Source organism: Leopardus geoffroyi, chromosome E1 (assembly GCF_018350155.1).
Source record: "Leopardus geoffroyi isolate Oge1 chromosome E1, O.geoffroyi_Oge1_pat1.0, whole genome shotgun sequence".
NCBI lineage: Eukaryota > Metazoa > Chordata > Mammalia > Carnivora > Felidae > Leopardus > Leopardus geoffroyi.
This window is the reverse complement of record NC_059330.1, coordinates 38352292-38371354: the sequence shown is the minus strand read 5'-3', so window position 1 is coordinate 38371354 and position 19063 is coordinate 38352292. Positions and strand designations below refer to the sequence as shown.

The window sequence follows — 19063 nt, the reverse complement described above, 5'->3', positions numbered from 1 at the left end:
GTCTTGGGAGTGATTACTTAATGAAGACTGGGTGTTCTGGGGGAATGAAAACTTTGAAATTAGAGAGACATGGCAGTTGCACAGCATTGTAAACACTAAATGCCATTGAATTGTGTAATCTATGTGAATTTCCTTTCAAAAATAATTTAAGTGAATTCTATATCCAGCAGAGCTATTATTGAAAAATACAGGCAAAATAAAGACATTCTCAGAATAGCAAACACAGAGAATATGTTGTTAACAGACATGAAATACTGCTTTACATGAAATACTAAAGGAAGTCCTTCAAGCTGAAAAGATATGATTCCAGATGGTAACTTGAAGGAAAAGCACTGTAAAAGTTAATTACAGGAATAAATATAGAAGATTATAAATAGTTTTTTCTCTTATATTAGTTCAACTGAATTAAAAGACCGTTGTGTAAGACAATAATTATAAAACTGTGTTATTGGGATTTTAAGATAAGTATGTAACATATGATAATAGCAAAAAGGAGGAGGGATGAAATGGATTTCTGTTGGAACAAAGTTCCTATATTTTGCCAGAATTAAATAAGTAATAATCTAAAATTGTGATAAGATACTTTTTCTAAACAACAAAAAAATTACAATGATACTCTAGAAAATACCTACTTAAAAGAAAACAGTAAAAGAGAAACAAGAACAAAAGACATGAGACATATAGAAAACAAATAGCAAAATGAGAGACATATCCAACTAAATCAAATAATTACATTAAATGTGAATGAGTTACATACTTAAAAGTCATAGACTGTCAGACTGGATTTAAATTTTTTTTTTTTCAACGTTTATTTATCTTTGGGACAGAGAGAGACAGAGCATGAACGGGGGAGGGGCAGAGAGAGAGGGAGACACAGAATCGGAAACAGGCTCCAGGCTCTGAGCCATCAGCCCAGAGCCCGACGCGGGGCTCGAACTCACGGACCGCGAGATCGTGACCTGGCTGAAGTCGGACGCTTAACTGACTGCGCCACCCAGGCGCCCCTGTCAGACTGGATTTAAAAAAAAGAAGTTTGAACTTTATGCTGTGTAGAAGAGGCACACTTTAGATTCAAAGCCACAGATAGGTTGAACATAAATGAATAGAAGATGTACTACATACTAGCCTTAAATAATCCTAGAATGAACCCCCAGTTTGGGGGTGCCTGGGTGGCTTAGTTGGTTGAGCGTCCGACTTCGGCTCAGGTCATGATCTCGCGGTCCGTGAGTTCGAGCCCTGTGTTGGGCTCTGGGCTGACAGCTCAGAGCCTGGAGCCTGCTTCAGATTCTGTGTCTCGCTCGCTCTCTGCCCCTTCCCTGCTCATGCTCTGTCTCTCTCTGTCCCAAAAATAAATAAACGTTGAAAAAAAAAATTTTTATAAAAAAAAAAAACAGCTACAAACGTAGGTCTTTCATAAAAGCAAAGTCACATAACAGACTTTCAAAAAGTAGGGAATTCTTATATGTGACATCAAAAAAAGAATGATCCATTAAAAAAAGGTAAATTGGACTTTATCAAAATTAGAAACATTTGCCCTTCAGAAGATACCATCAAGAAATAGAAAACACAACCCACAGAATGGGAGAAAATATTTGCAGACCATAGAGTCGGTAAAGGGTCTGTGTGTGTGTGTGTGTGTGTGTGTGTGTGTGTGTGTGTGTGTGTAGGCCCATTATATATACAGAGTCCTTAAATATATAAAGAACACACTTCGGGTGCCTGGATGGCTCAATCTGAAGAGCATGTGACCCTTGATCTTGGGGTTGTGAGTTCAAGCCTAACGTTGGGTATAGAGATTACTAAAATAAATGAATAAACTTTAATAAATATACATATCAATCAAATGATCTGAATACATATTTCACCAAAGAAGTCATTTGGCTAACATGAAAAGATGCATTAGTAGTTAGGGAAAAGCAAATTGAAACCTTGATATACCAACTGGCTAAAGTTTAAAAGATAGACAAGAACAAGTGATAGCAAAAATATGGACACACTGGAACCCTCATACATTGCTGATAAGAAGGTAAAATGGTCTAGCCACTTTGGAAAATAATTCATCGCTTTCTTTAAAAGTTTTTGTTTGTTTGTTTTTTAATATAATTTATTGTCAAGCTGGCTAACATACAGTGTATACGAGTGTGCTCTTGGTTTTGGAGGGTGGATTCCCGTGATTCATCACTTACATACAACACCCCATATTCATCCCAGCAAGTGCCCTCCTCAATGCCCATCACCCATTTCTTTTTTTTTTTTTAATTTTTTTATTTAAAAAAAAATTTTTTTTAATGTTTATTTGTTTTTGAGACAGAGAGACAGAGCATGAACGGGGGAGGGTCAGAGAGAGAGGGAGACACAGAATCTGAAACAGGCTCCAGGCTCTGAGCAGTCAGCACAGAGCCTGATGCGGGGCTCGAACTCACGGACCGTGAGATCGTCACCTGAGCCGAAGTCGGACGCTTAACCGACTGAGCCACCCAGGCGCCCCCATTTCTTTAAAAGTTTAAAATAAACTGAGGCACTTGGCTGGCTCAGTTGGTGAGCATGTGACTCTTGATCTCGGGGTTGTGAGTGAGCCCCATGTTGGGTTTAGAGATTACTTTAAAAAAATTTTTGTTTTTTTAGTTTGTTTTTGAGAAAGAGAAAGAGAGCTTGAGTGGGGGAGGGGGGGAAATCTTAAGGGGCACCTGGGTGGCTCAGTCAGTTGAGCATTAGACTCTTGATTTTTGCTCAGGTCATGATCCCAGGGTCTTGGGATGGAGCCCTGCATCAGACTCCGCACTGAGCGTGGAGCCTACTTGAGATTTTCAACCCCCACCCCTCCCTTTCTCTCTCTCTCTCTCTCTCTCTCTCTCTCTCTCTCTCTCTCTCTCCTCTCCCCTTCTGCCCCTCCCCTACTCGCTCATGCTCTCAAAAACAGATCTTAAAAAATTTAAAAGTTTAAACTTGGGGCACTGCTGAGTAGCTCAGTCGGTTAAGCGTCTGACTTTGGCTCAGGTCATGATCTCACAGTTGGTGGGTTCAAGCCCTGCATTAGGCTTTGTGCTGACAGCTCAGAGCCTGGATCCTGCTTCAGATTCTGTGTCTCTTTCTCTTTCTGCTCCTCCCCCTCCCATGCTCGGTCTCTCGAAAATAAATAAATGTTAAAAAATTTTTGTTTTAAATAAACAACATAGACTACAACCCAGCAGTTCTCCATCTTAGATTCTATACATAAGAAATTAAAACATATATCAACCCAAAGACTTAGAATAATCATAGAAGCATTATTCATGATCATTAAAAAAAAAAATTGTAGCAGGGGTGCCTGAGTGATGGCTCAGTCATTTAAGCGTCCCACTTCAGCTTGGGTCAGGATCTCCTGGTTTGTGAGTTCTAGCCCCACATGGAACTCTGCACTGGTGGTGCAGAGCCTGCTTGGGATTCTCTCTCTCTCCTTCCTTCTCTCTCTCTCTCTCACTCTCTCTCTCTCTCTCTCTGCCCCTTCCCCACTTGCACTCTCTTTATCAAAATAAATAAACTTTTTTATTTTTTTTTTATTTTTTTTTTAAAATTTTTTTTTTTCAACATTTATTTATTTTTGGGACAGAGAGAGACAGAGCATGAACGGGGGAGGGGCAGAGAGAGAGGGAGACACAGAATCGGAAACAGGCTCCAGGCTCTGAGCCATCAGCCCAGAGCCCGACGCGGGGCTCGAACTCACGGACCGCGAGGATCGTGACCTGGCTGAAGTCGGACGCTTAACCGACTGCGCCACCCAGGCGCCCCTAAATAAACTTTTTTAAAAAAAATATTAAATTTATAGCAATCTTGATGTTTGTCAGCTGAAATGGATAAACAAAATATGGCATTTCACAAACTGAAGTAGTATTCAACAGTATTTTTATACTGGAATGAACTATTGGTGCATGCTACAACATGGATGAGCTTCAGAAATGCAGAATAAGGAAGCCAGATGCAAAAGTGAGATGTTTTTTGTTTCCATTGTTTTTGAATGTCCAGAAAAGGAAAATCTAAAGAGACAAAAAGCTAATTAGTGGTTGCTTGAGGTTGGATATCAGCAAATGAATGGATTGCAAATAAGCATGAGGGATATTTTGGGGGATGATGGAAATTCATAGAAAATGTGATCGTTGCACAGCTTTACAGATTTACTAAAAATTATTGAATGTACACTTAAAACCAGTGAACTTTATGGTATGTGAATTATTTACTGTTAATAAATACTATATACATATAAAATTGCATAATCGTGAAAACAGTAATTAACAACTTTTTTTAAACAAGAAATTTAATGTAGCTCATATTCCTTGAAATAAATGGGCCATAAACCGAGTCTCCAAACTTTTGTTTCTTCAGATATTTTGTTTTTTCCCCAGATATTTCAGTTGTTAAGTCGTTTGTTGTAATGATTATCAGTTTGTTACTGTGCTGATGTCATATGTGTTTTAATTACCAAGTTTAGGGTCACGTTCAATTTATTAAATATTTTTATTTAAAAAATTGGGGGCAAGGCACTCTACCATAAAGATACAAAGTGATAAAATCATGGAAACCTGCTGGGAATTTATAATCAGAGGAGTATTAACAGATCCCTACTATAACATTCACTGGTTCACCTGTTTCTAGGCACTGTGTGTTGGTTGCTGACTATACAGTGGCCCCTGTGTAGAGGAAAGGCCCCTTTCCTCTCAGATTTTATAGTCTGATATAAGGAGTGCTACATTAGCTCAGAACTGGTGTTCTGAACTTTGGAGTGCTTTGTGGTTTTGTAGGGGAAGAAACAGTTAGATCCTGTTAGGGAGATTGGGAAAGGCTTTCATGGCCTATGCATGTCCAGTGGATGTCAGTCTGTTTCTGCTGATAGAATAGGCAAGTTTGGTTGCACAGGTGCTTTAGAGAAAATAGTATAAACAACAGCACAGAGCCTGCTTGAAGAGAAGCAAATGGTCCTTAAGTTCTATTTTATTTGTTTTCCTCCATTGGTTATACTTTACTATATATAGTTAAAACTTGCTCTGGATTAAAAAATGTAACATTATTTTATAAAGTGCAAAAGATGCTTTTGATTTAATTGTAAATCAAAAATTAGGGGTGCCTGGGTGGCTCAGTCAGTTGAGCGCCTGAGTTTGGCTCAGGTCATGATCTCATGGTTCATTGGTTTGAGCCCCACATGGGGCTCTGTGCTGACAGTTCAGAGCCTGGAGCCTGCTTCAGATTCTGTGTTTCCCTCTCTCTCTGCCCCTCCCCTTCTCGTGCTCTGTCTCTTAAAAGAAAATAAACATTAAAAATTTCTAAAAATGAAATAATTTTAATTGTCCTAAATTCAGAAATGTTAAATTTTTATTTAAAAAAAACTTTAATTTTTTTAATTGGAAAAGTACATATAACTTAAAATTTGCCATCTTAATCATTTTTAAGTGTACAATACACTCACGGTGTTTGTGTAATTAATCTGTAGGACTCTTCATCTTGCAAAACAAGAGATGTCACTTTGTTTGTTTGTTTGTTTGTTTGTAGTTAGTAGGCTTCATGCCCAGCACAGAGCCCAGCATGGGGCTTGAACTCATACCCCTGAGATCAGGACCTGAGATGAGATCAAGAATTGGACACTTAACCAACTCAGCCACCCAGGCACCCCAAAAGATGCCTTTTAAAATCTAAAGCAAGTAGAGGCGTCTGGGTGGCTCAGTTGGTTGTGTCTCCCCTCTCTGCCTCTCCCCCGCTCGCATTCAGTCTCTATCTCTCAAAAATAAATAAATGTAATAAAAAAATTAAAATCTAAAATAAGTAAATTTAGGTGCATGTATCAGAGACCCAAATTAAAAATGGCCTAAATATGATAAAATTTTATTTTTCTGTCATATAAAGTCCAGAGGCATGGTGTCTCTGTAAGTCATTTACAGGCTTTTTCTAATTTTTTGCTTATCTTTAAAACTGTGGCCTTCAACTTCGTGATACAAAATGGAGTTCAGTCATCATAACCAGATTCCAAGCAGCAAAATTAAAGAAGGAGTAAGAAGGGGCATACCTTCTCTCTTTTAAGGACATTCCTGAAATTGCACACATCACTTTTTCTTCTACCCATTGGCCAGAACTTAGTAACCTGGCTTTATCTAGCTGCAAGGGAAATAAAATCTTCTTTCCATATAGCCATGTACTAGCTAAAAATTGGGAATTCTGTTACTCTAGAAGAAGAGAATGGGTAACTAATATTCTCTACCAAAATAGTCATTAAATTTTGTATTTCTTCTATAAAGCTGAATCAGATCTTTTAGATTTCCTTTTTTGGAGATGGTAACCATACTCTAATTTAGTCAGCAGGGGTCACTGTTGAGCAAGTAGTTCCTTTACTATTTACTTTGTTAAACCTATCTGCCATTATATTTCTCAACTATATAATTTATAAAAAAAAATTATAGCTTCATACACAGCAACAATAAATGCTAGTGTATGACAAACCATGTCACTTAGATTTTTTAAAACCTGAATATTTAAGAATGTCCTATGTCTAGATAAATGCTTTTGCGGTGTCTGTTTGTTCGGGGGATGATGTTCTACCTTAAAACAATTAATAGAGAACAAACTAGTTGCTTTCATGTTTTCCCCATGACCACATCCTTGTAATTGTTTGCGGATAGATTAGAAAAATCCATAATGATACATTCCCTTGTTAAAAATACATGCTGCTATATTCCCATGTTAAAAACCAGATTACCTAAGAGTGTCAAACATTTGATCAGTCACTTCCCCTGCAACAATTGTATCTAAAATTCTTCACAAATTTGTTGTAATTCATTATATGCCCTGGATCTAACTTGTTTTGACAACCTTTATATTTTACATGAGAAACCTTAAGTTTAGATTCAGCTAATAGTAAAATATCTAAAACATATATTCTGTCATTTGTATGAAACATTTTACCAGCAGTGCCATGAACTGGAGGAAAAGGCATTTGGGTTTCCTAGAAAACATCTAAAATTATTATGTTTACCTCTAGGATTATTTTTTAAGCTCCTGCTGTGTCACTTCAAATAATAAAATATTCTGATTGTGTTATATAGATCGTATAGAGCTGTAATTTCTTAAGTCCTGAGATCAGCAATCTGCTTCATCTGGTCCATTGATTCTCATACTTTAGGAAGCATTGGTGTCACCTGAAGGGCTTCTAAAATATGAATTGCCCTGGGGCGGCTGGGTGGCTCAGTCAGTTAAGCCTCTAACTCTTGGTTTATGCTCAGGTCATGATCTCACGGTTCATGAGTTTGTGCTGACAGCTCTGAGCCTGGAGCATGCATGGGATCCTCTCTCCCTCTCTCTGCCCCTCCCCTGTTCACGCTCTCTCTATCTCTCTCTCTCTCTCAAAATAAATAAACTTAAAAAAATTATAATAAAAAATACAGCTTCCCCTTATTTTTCTCCACCTCCCCTTCACCCCATTTCTGTTACTATAGGTCTGGGGTAAAGCGCAAGAATTTACCTTTCTAACAAAGTCCCAGTTGATGCCGATGCTACTGGTCAGGTGACCACAGGTTGTGAACCACTGATTTTATCCTTTCTTGCAAACTTGAGGTAGAATATATATGTACAGAAGGAAGAGGAGGAATATGTAAATCTGGACAGATGTCCTCTAAGCCTGGTGTTTCCCAAATCCTCCCAGGACACTGTATTCTTTTTTCCCTTTGCTTACCTTCATGCTCCCACAGAGACAACACCATTCAGTCTATATAGACTGATGCAAGGAAAGAAATTACTGCTGGGTGTGATTTTTGTTCCTTTTTATATCTAGAGTTCTAGAAGTCCTGTGAATAACATATGGCAGGTGTATGGGGTTTTTTTAGTCAACTTTATTGTGTATATTCAAGAGAGCAAAATGCTTTACTAAGTGAGATATGTAGCATTTAATAAACACTTAGAGTACACAAGATAAAGAGTTTAGCATTTTTAATATATAAATGATTGTCTTTTTGTGGATTTGAGTTGGGCAGAGTGTAGTAGATTGGGTGTCTAGTGAGTCTGTTTTGTACTTAAAAGCTTTTTTTTCCCCAAAGATCTTAAGCTTAAGATATATGTTATGTGCTTACTCTGAAAAGGCTCCCAGGTCTCCATTTATACTTTAGCTTTCTTTGCACGACATTGTTATTTATGTCATCAACCCTTGATTATTCCGCTTTTTAAATGCATTATAACTCCTTCATGCATTCTTCTCTATGAAAGTACCCAGAGAGGAATGATCATAATGACATAGCGTTTTAGAAGTTATATCATTTGAGAAGAACTTAAACTTGTTTAGGAGGGAATATGATGGCTTCATTTGAAAGATTGCCTTATAGAAGAAAGATGATTTTTTAATAGCTTCCACTAATGGGTAGAAATTATGAGGAAGTAGATTATTCTTTGATGTCAGATAATTTCCTAAAACATGTTATTGTCAGTTAATAGCATTGCTCTTATTATAAGATTATCTGTTACACTGAAACTTGATAGTCCAACTTTCCATCACCAAGTCTTTTTGCTTCTTCAAAAATCCTTCTTTTCTCCAGTGTCTTTTTTTTTTTTTAATTTCCACCAGCCCTGTAATCTCACAGACACCTTCATCATCTTTTATTTGAACTATAATTTCAATATATTATTAGTTTATGTCCTTGCTGTCAATCCAAAGTTTAATTTCCTTACGTTTCTCTTCTCTACAGGATTGTTTCAAATTTCTAGCTTGATATACAAGTTTCCTTCATGACCAAACCCCACTATCCACGTAACAGTTCATTCATGAGATTTATTGAGTTCCTACCATGTATCAGGCTCTGTGCTCAATCCTGGAAATATCATGAGCAAATGTGAAAGCCATGGCCCCTACCCTCATGGAGCTTTCCATTTATTTAGCTAGAAGATAGGTTGTTAGAGTTACCAGAAAATATTTATTGTAATTACTCTGGATGTCTGGGATTCTTGCCACTACTTTACCCTACCTCTTTACTTCCCTTCCGTTACTTTTTCTACTTTGAATCATGAAATGCTAAGGCCTTCATGCTTTCATACATCTTATCTCCCCCTTTTTCCTAATTAACTTCTGGCCTTCCTTTAAGACCCAGTTTAGATGTCCTCTGTGGGCAGAATTAGTTATTTTTTCCCTTGCTCTCAGATACCTCTTGTCATTTATCTCTAATAATTGATAAAGTATTTACTTATTTCTGTGTTCGTTGTAGAGCCAGAGCTCCTGAATTACAGAGATAACGTCTCCTTTTCCTTGGATCTCGTTGCCCTGAAAAGTGCCTGATTTGACAGGGTGATCAGTAGATGTTCATTGCCTGAAGTCAGGAGACATCTGTGTAATACTTAATAGCAGGGACTGTACATATTTCAGCCTCAGTGACATGTGTTTGCTGTTTTTACTCTGCTTTTTATTGAGTATAGGTGTTTGGTTTTTTATGTGGCTTACTGCACAAGCTTACAGTCTTGATCTCCTTTGTGGAAGAAATGGTGGCTCTGTTTAAAAGTACCCATTGTGGATGGCGCCTGGATAGCTCAATCGGTTGAGCATCTGACTTTGGTTCAGGTCGTGATCTTGCAGTTCGTGAGTTTGAGCCCTCCATCTGGCTCACTGCTTTGGCTCTTCTGTCTCCCTCTCTTTGCCCCTTCCTCGCTTGCTCTCTCTCTCTCTCTCTCTCAAAAATAAATAAAACATTTTTTAAAAAGTATCCATTGTGGGGCGCCTGGGTGGCGCAGTCGGTTAAGCGTCCGACTTCAGCCAGGTCACGATCTCGCAGTCCGTGAGTTCGAGCCCCGCGTCGGGCTCTGGGCTGATGGCTCGGAGCCTGGAGCCTGTTTCCAATTCTGTGTCTCCCTCTCTCTCTGCCCCTCCCCCGTTCATGCTCTGTCTCTCTCTGTCCCAAAAAAAATAAATAAACGTTGAAAAAAAAAAAAGTATCCATTGTGGGTTATTTGATTAATTTGTTAAATGATCAGTTGTGTGCATCAAAATTGCATGTGGTTATGAAGCATTACCGGTTTTCTGCATGTTACATAAAACTCAGAAGAGAACGTTCCCTATCCCAGTTGCTGATCATCTGCTTAAACAAGTAAATGTGACTTACATTTGGAGAATTACCTTATCAGCACAGAGCCCGATACATGGTAGGAACTCAATAAATCTAATGAATGAACTGTTATGTGGATAGTGGGGTTTGGTCATGAAGGAGACTTGTATATCAAGCTAGAAATTTGAAACAATCCTGTAGAGAAGAGAAACATAAGGAAATTAAACTTTGGATTGGTAGCAAGGCATTTTTATTTTATTTTATTTTTTAATGGTTTGTTGTTTTGTTTTGTTTTTTTTCTTTTTTTTTTTTACTTATTTTTGAGACTGAGAGACAGAGTCTGAACGGGGGAGGGGCAGAGAGAGAGGGAAACACAGAATCCGAAGCAGACTCCAGGTTCTGAGCTGTCAGCACAGAGCCTGACACGGGGTTCGAACTCCACAGACTGCGAGATGATGACCTGAGCCAAAGTTGGACACCCAACTGACTGAGCTACCGAGGCACTCCTCTTAATGGCACTTTTATTTTTTTATTTTTTTTAAATTTTTTTTTAACGTTTATTTATTTTTGAGACAGAGAGAGACAGAGCATGAACGGGGGAGGGGCAGAGAGAGAGGGAGACACAGAATCAGAAGCAGGCTCCAGGCTCCGAGCCATCAGCCCAGAGCCCGACGCGGGGCTCGAACTCATGGACAGCGAGATCGTGACCTGAGTTGAAGTCGGATGCTTAACTGACTGAGCCACCCAGGCACCCCATTAATGGCACTTTTAAATGGTCACTGTACAGTAATGTGATTTTAAGCAACGAGACCTTTTGCAATTCGGTTTCCTTGTGTGGAAAATGAAGATTAAGGATAATATGAAGATTCAGTACATTAATACATGAAAAACACTTAAAATAATAACTGCCACATAATGTCATCCCTCTGATTGTTATTAATTTTTTCTACAGACAAGGAACAAATTAAATGTCTCAGATGTTTTTCAGGCTAAAGAGTCTCTGAAAATATGACTTTAGCTTATTATACGCACTATACCTACCCACCCCTCTCTTTAGAGGATTGCCTCTAAACTTTGAGTTGAACATAATAAAATGTTAAGTAACACTAACTGATTTTGTTTTTGCAGATGTTCTCAAATAGTGATGAAGCTGTAATCAATAAAAAACTTCCCAAAGAACTCCTATTACGGTAAGTCTGAATGCTGATTTTAGTTTGGTTGTGTGTGTGTCATATTGTCTATTTAAAAATTTTTAGACTTTTTGATAATTTTCATGTATGTATAGCATCTGGATTATCTGAATTTGTAAATTTATTGGTTGTTTTGTTAATCTTAACTCTGTTTTCTAGATATGAATCAAAATTTTAAATGTTTAGTAACAGTTCTCTCCTGATTTGTACTTATATATGATTTTGTTTACTTGTTTTCTTTTGCCCTATTCTTAGATAGAATGTGAAGGAGATAATACATTTTATTTTATTATAGTGCTCATCTTTTTAAATGTTTGTTTATTTTTGAGAGACAGAGCATGAGCGGGGAGCGGGGGGCAGGGGGGTGGGCAGAGAGAGGGAGACACAGAATCCAAAGCAGGCTCCAGGCTCTCAGCTGTCAGCACAGAGCCCGATGCAGGGCTGGAACCCACCAACCATGAGATGAGATGACCTGAGCCAAAGTCGGACACTTAACCTACTGAGCCACCCAGGTACCCCAGTGCTGATTTTTTGAAGTGATTCTGATCCATCCCTTGCCCCCACTGCTTATTCCTAAAGTAAATATGACCATGAAGTAACTTGTATTTGCAACAAAATATTACATATATTGAGGTACTGTAAAGAAGAGTTACAGACCTTTATTTTAAAGATAAAAAGGTAAAAGTGATTTTAAACTCTTTCCTTCTATTACAGTTATAATTTTACCCTCCTTATTTTTAGTTAGTTCTCTAGAAATTACATTTGGGATCACCCACAACATAAAACACAAAACCCCTAATTTACATGCATCTGACCTAGGAATCACCTAGGAAAACTAGGGGAGTTGTTTTCAGTGCCCATTATTTGGGTACTTAATCATCCCATTCTTTGTTCACTTATGTTGAATATCGTGACTTAGAAAGAAAGGTACATTTTAGGGGTGGCTGGGTGGCTCAGTCTGTTAAGCGTCTGACTTTGGCTCAGGTCATGATCTCACAGTTTGTGAGTTCGAGCCCCACATCGGGCTCTGTGCTGACAGCTTAGAGCCTGGAGCCTGCTTCAAACTGTCTCTGTCTCTGTCTCTGTCTCTCTCTCTCTCTCTCTCTCTCTCTGTTCCTCCCCCACTCATTCTCTCTCTCTCTCTCTCCTTCAAGAATAAATTTTAAAAATTTTTTAAAAAAGAAAGAAAGGTACATTCCCTTTTGCAAATGTTGGAAGTTAACAAGTTGTACTGGAACATCTATTTCTTGGTCTGAGCTGCTGCCACAGTCTAGCTCATAACCAGCCCAATCCATGCTCACGATGGAAAATAATCTTGCCCTGTTGCCGATAAAGAAAAGTATTCCTGGCATTTCTAAGGATTTGCACGTCTGACTCCTTCACTACTTTGCAAGCGGGGACTGTATTCTTCTAAATCTTTATGTAATACTTCATACAATGGAGATACTAAGAAAAAATAACTGAATTGAACTTGGAATGGATTTTTCCATGGAAGCAATGCATTCATACATGCAGGTTGACTATAATTGAAATAATAGCAATACGTGCTAAGCTACTCAGAACTGTTGGAGATGTATCCTAGATATCTTGAGTATCCCTCAAATTTTAGCAAAATTATAATGGCACCATCTTAAAGAAAAATATTTTTAAATGGGTTATATTCTTTTTTTAAAAAAAATTTTTTAAGCGTTTATTCAGTTTTGAGAGACAGAGTTGGGGAGTGGGCAGAAAAAGAGGGAGACACAGAATCAGAAGCAGGCTCCAGGCTCTGAGCTGTCAGCACAGAGCCCAACAACGGGGCCTGAACTCACAAACCGTAAGATCCTGACCTGAGCCAAAGTTGGCCGCTTAACCAACTGAGCCACCCAGGTGCCCCTAAATGGGTTATATTCTTTACTGTTATTATGAACTGAGTACACTAAGACATACTTCAATGTTTTAAATACTGGCATTACATTGTACTATAGTAGTTTACTTAAAGACTTACTAAGATTCAGGGAAATTAATCCTTTGGTAATTAGCTGCACCGTCTTATGGTTTACGTTTTTTTTGTTGGAGTTTTTCTCCATGGAAGACAGACATAAACGCCACATACTGTATAATTCCACTTATATGAAATATCTAGGATAGACAGATCCATGGAGTTAGAAGTTGCCAGGGTCTGTGGTGAGGGATGATGGGGAGTGACTGCTAGTGGGCACAGGGTTTCTTTTGGGAATGATGAAATGTTCTGAAATTAGTGATTATGGCTGCACAACACTGTGGATATAAATCTCCCATCTTCTTCAGTACAGATTACTAACCACTCCCAAATAAATATAGATACCCCCAACTTATGTACCTCAATTCCTAAAACAATAAGTTTATTTAATGCAACAAACATTTTTGAATTGCTAAAATGCCCCTGCTTTTTCCTATCATCTACTGTATAGTACCTTTATGTGGAGTTTCATAATTGAAAGATCATGTTTCTGCAAACACATCACTAATCCCTGAGCAATTTGTATAAATATAATATTACGCCTAGGGGGGCATAGGTGAGAAACTTTATAGATAATGATCCTAGTTAGACTTTAGTAACCTTTTCTCCACAAAAGAAAGCACTATAGACAGACATGGCTGGAGGCCAAATGCAGACCTAGGAGACTCTGAAGCATGTGTCTCAACAATCCTAATTCCATTGTTAGAATGTACTGACTGGGGTTCTGAATATCAAGATCCCAAATGAGTTAGCTTTTCACCTGGATTTTAACATTACAGTACATTAAAAAGAAAGAAAGAGAGAAGACAAATATAAGAGCTTGGTCTTTCCAGTCCTGATTTGGCTCCCTAGTAAGATGAATGTGATCTATGTCAGGGCTTAAATCTCTTCTTCCACTCCATATGTAGTCCATCCAAATATCTACTATTATTTTGTAAATTTTGACTTCTATTTATTCTACGTACTTGACAATGAAGATAATTATCTTTAGAAACCCAATATAAAGATTGATGGGACAGGCTGCCAGGTTTTAGTGAGAGCAGTGTTTTTTTGTTGGGGGGTGAGCTCACAATAAGCATTTACTTGTCCAAATATCATAACATTAACTTAAATTAAAACATCAGGGAGCCTGGGTAGCTCAGTCAGTTGGGCGTCCAACTCTTGCTTTGAGCTCAAGTCATGAGCTCATGGTTGATGGGTTCAAGGTTCGAACTCTGTGTCTGACTCTGCATTGACAATGCAGAGCCTGCTTGGGATTCTGTTTCCTCTCTCTGCCCCTCTCTCACTCTCATCGTCTCCCCCCTCTCAAAATAAATAACTTGAAAAAAAACCCAGTGGAGTTATAAATATAGATCTATAGCATAAATCAAGAGGAAATTAAATTGTTATCTCTATAATAAGCCAGAATAATAAACTAGATTATACTTAGCACCTTCCTGTTTTTCATCATCTTCAGGCTAAGTACCTAAGATCATGTTGACAGTGGTCCTTTTCTCTACACTTTAACGCTTTACATAACTCATTCTGAAATACCCATGTCTGTAACCAGAATGGTTAAGTGACACATGATAACAACACTTATGTGGTGAGCATTTCATAATGTATACAAATCACTGTGTTGTACTCTTTTTTTTTAAGTAGGCTCCACGCCTAGTGTGGGGCTTGAACTCACAACCCTGAGATCAAGAGTTGTGTGCTGTACAGACTGGGCCAGCCAGATGCCCTGATAGCTAGAATGGTTAAGATCAAAGAGATAGGAAGACTGAGATGGAATGAAGGGTCTGCTGTTGTCTAAGGATCTTCTTGATTGCTTCAATTAAAGTCTTTCCCCATTTCTTCTCAATAGACTGTTGAAAAACTGGCCTGGCTTTAGGCTACCCAGATTAAAAAAAACTTGTTTAACTTTTATTTTTGAGAGACAGATACAGCATGAGTGGAGGAGGAGCAGAGAGAGAGAGACACACACAGAATCTGAAGCAGGCTCCAGGCTCTGAGCTGTCAGCCCAGAGCCCGACGTGGGGCTCAAACTCACCAACTGTAAGATCATGACCTGAGCCAAAGTCAGGTGCTCAACTGACTGAGCCACCCAGGCTCCCCAAGGCTGCCCAGGTTTAAACAAAGTAGACCTCACCTTCCCCACTCCTGATAAAGAATACCGAGAGACAAAAAGACAACTGAGACATCATGTGGAAGAAGATAGGGTCTAATTATACATAAAACTCATTATGGTACAAAAAAAGAAAGCCCAAGTCCTTAATACTAAATCCCTGGTAGAGAACATGGGACTGATTGATAAAATCAATACTGAAAGTAGATTTTGGGATATGGTTATCTATAGTATGGTTCTGTAAAAAGGATTTATTCCTAACTTCCTTTGGCTTCACAGTCTTATGACAAATATCCCAAACCTTCTTGAACAGCACCTCTTAACATAATTCTTATTAAAAAAGTTAAAAAACACAGAGTGGTCCTGGAGAGGGTATAGCTGGATAATTCAAGTCATACAACAGGCATGTCCATAGGTACAACTTTTTTGGAGAGTAATTTGACAGTGTACTTTAAGAGATACACATATCATTACCTGTAGAAGCAAACATATGAGTAAAAATGGTTTGCAGAATTTTCATGGCAGCGTTATTTGAAATTATGAAAAGTTAGAAACAGTTTTAATATACATAAGTAAAAATGCTTAAATAAATTATGGTATATTCAGTCAGTCATTGGACTATTTATTGTACTTAGCTGCCTTTTAAAAGAATAAGGTAAAGAGGACGCCTGGGTGGCACAGTCGGTTAAACTTCCGACTTTAGCTCAGGTCATGATCTTACCACTCATGAGTTCGAGCCCTGAACTGTGCTGTGCTGACAACTCAGAGCCTGGAGTCTGCTTTGGATTCTGTGTCTCCCTCTCTCTGCCCTACCCTGCTCACGCTTTGTCTCTCTGCTCTTCAAAAATAAATAAACACTAAAACTTAAAAATAAATAAAGAATGAGGTAGAGCTACATGAGCTGACCTAAAAAGATGTCAATGATTATGTATTTTTTTAAGTTTATTTATCTTGAGAGAGACAGAGTGTGCGCATGAGTGCAAGCAGGTGAGAGTCAGAGAGAGAGAATCCCAAGGAAGCTCCGAGCTGTCAACACAGAGCCCGACATGGGGTTTGAACCCACGAACTGTGAGATCATGACATGAGCCGAAATCCAGAGTCAGATGGTCAAATGACTGAGCCACCCAGGTGCCCCAAGATGTCAAATTATTAAATGACAGAAACAAAAACAAGTTGTGGGAGCATATTTATATCATGTTTTCATTTTTGAAAAATATAAAATATGCATACATGAAGACGTGCTAAGTACTGTACATATTATATATCTAGATATAAGTAGATACATCTGCTACCTTTGTTTTTTTTAATTTTTTTTTTTTTTTTTTTTTTTACTCTTCCTGCTTCTTCAGTTTTTAACATTTATTTATTTTTGAGAGACAGAGAAAGACAGAGTATGAGCAGGGGAGGGGCAGAGAGAGAGGGAGACACAGAATTCGAAGCAGGCTCCAGGCTCTGAGCTGTCAGCACAGAGCCCGACGCGGGGCCCGAACCCACACACTGCGAGATCATGACCTGAGCCGAAGTCAGACACTTAACCGACTGAGCCACCCAGGCGCCCCTACATCTGCTACCTTTGGAGGGAAGAATAGGCTTTTGGCAGGGGGTATTGAGAGAGCAGGGATAAGAAAGCCATTTGTTTACCACTTTGTATTTTTCTTTCTTTTTTTTTTTAACATTTATTTATTTTTGAGACAGAGAGAGACAGAGCATGAACAGGGGAGGGTCAGTGAGAGAGGGAGACACAGAATCCGAAACAGGCTCCAGACTCTGAGCCGTCAGCACAGAGCCCGACGTGGGGCTCGAACTCATGGACCGTGAGATCATGACCTGAGCCGAAGTCAGAGGCTTAACCTACTGAGCCACCCAGGCGCCCCTGTATTTTTCTAAGTGTTTGTTTTGTTTTGTTTTTGTTTTTGTTTTTTGAGTTTATCATTTATTTTGAGAGAGAGGGAGAGAGAATCCTAAGCAGGTTCTGTGCTGTCAGCTCAGAGCCCGACACAGGACTCTATAGTCCTGGACTGTGAGATCATGACCTGAGATGATATCAAGAGTCGCTCAGTCAATCATCTGAGCCACCCAGGCGCCCCTTGTTAATAAAGGTTTTGGGGGCACCTGGATGGCTCAGTTGGTAAAGCATCTGACTTCGGCTCAGGTCATGATCACACAGTTCGTGAGTTTGAGCCCCGCGTTGGGCTCTGTTCTGACAGTTCAGAGCCTGGAGCCTGTTTCCAATTCTGTGTCTCCCTGTCTCTCTGACCCTCCCCAACTTGTGCTCTGTCTCTCTCCCTGTCAAAAATAAATAAAACCTTTAAAAAAATAAAAAAATTTTAGGGGCATTTGGGTGGCTCAGTGGGTTAAGTGTCTGCCTTCGGCTCAGGTCATGATCTCACAGTTCATGAGTTCGAGCCCCACAACCAGGCTCTCTGCTGTCCATGCAGAGCCCGCTTCATATCCTCTGTCTCCCCCCCCTCCCTGGCTCGCTCTCTCTCTCTTTCTCTCCCCCTGTCTCAAAATAAATAAATTAAAAAAAAAAAAAGTTTTTTTTTAAGAGACTAGACGAAGATCTTTGGCTACATGATGTGTTAAGGCCTGCTCCAAATTTAAAGTTCTGATACTTGTCTACCGTCCGGTGGAAACTACACCACATTTTCAAAATTGCAACCTTCTTATTCCTCACAAGAGACCATCAGTTTGCAGGAACGGTTCACTAAAGCTGTATGCTAGTGTCTTTTATTGTCAAACTACAGATGTAGGTTTACTAGATACAGGTTTTACCCCTGTTGTAAGTGAGAGGACTTTAGGTTAATTATGACATTTTGGTTATTCATGATCTTGTGAAGAATTCTGCTAAAAGCAATGTATGTTACCTGTAGCTATCATGGACAAGAGCTTTGACTCTTTGGTTTAGATTCTGTTACGGATTAAACTATAAGAGCTCTCTATACATATTTGGTTATTAATGTGAACATAAAGACCATACATTCCACATTAATAAGTGGGTCAGAGTTGGCAGACACAACCTCCACAAGATCAGATCATCTTCAGCGTCTGAAATTAGGGCTGTGCTTTTTATCTCCTTTTTAACTTGAATCTCAATGCAAAACTGCTCTTAAATAAGCTAGATGCATACCCCTGGCCGTAAAGAATAGAAAAACAAGTATCTCATGTGTTTTTGAAATGATTTTATTGTTACAGATCTGGAGAGGACACATCAGACAACTGGTCTTTTATCCAACTACTTACAGTTACCTAACCAAGATTATACTGATTAGAAATTATGCAAACCTAATCTATTCATATCTGGAAATCCCATGTAGCACACTAAACCATTGAGTTCCTCAGGTGTACAAGTAATCAGCTGCTTAATTATTAGCTAGACTAAGTTGACCAGAGAAGTTCTGTCTCTCTAAATGAAAAGCTCTATAGGAATGTTAATGAGACTGATTTTTTTTTTTTTTTTTTTTTTTTTTTACTATGTTGAGCAACTGGCCATATCACCTTCTATGAACATTTTCCAAACAAAAGTCATCTTAGCTATGCTCTTTGGTATAGAATTTTGAGCAATTCATTAACCATTTGTTGACATGCTGGAAATAACTTATAATTTTGTCTTGAGGAAATAAAACTCAGTGCAAAAGTTAGGGTGGTGCTTTATTGGGATGAAGTCATGGTTAGGCCTTTTATTTTCCATCAAAGGATGACAGATATACTTGTTCACTGATTTGAAGTACAGGGATCAATCATCAAT

General features: G+C 38.6%; 1 protein-coding gene across 4 annotated transcripts in view; it reads left to right on the top strand.

Moving 5' to 3' along the window:
* Positions 1 to 19063, top strand: part of FBXL20 (F-box and leucine rich repeat protein 20) — a 102452-nt gene that overhangs the window by 44935 nt on the left and 38454 nt on the right. For all 4 annotated transcript variants that reach the window (XM_045488673.1, XM_045488674.1, XM_045488676.1 and 1 more), the window contains exon 2: positions 11166 to 11227. In XM_045488673.1, coding sequence (XP_045344629.1) covers positions 11166 to 11227 — 62 coding nt within the window. The remainder of the gene's footprint in view (positions 1 to 11165; positions 11228 to 19063) is intronic.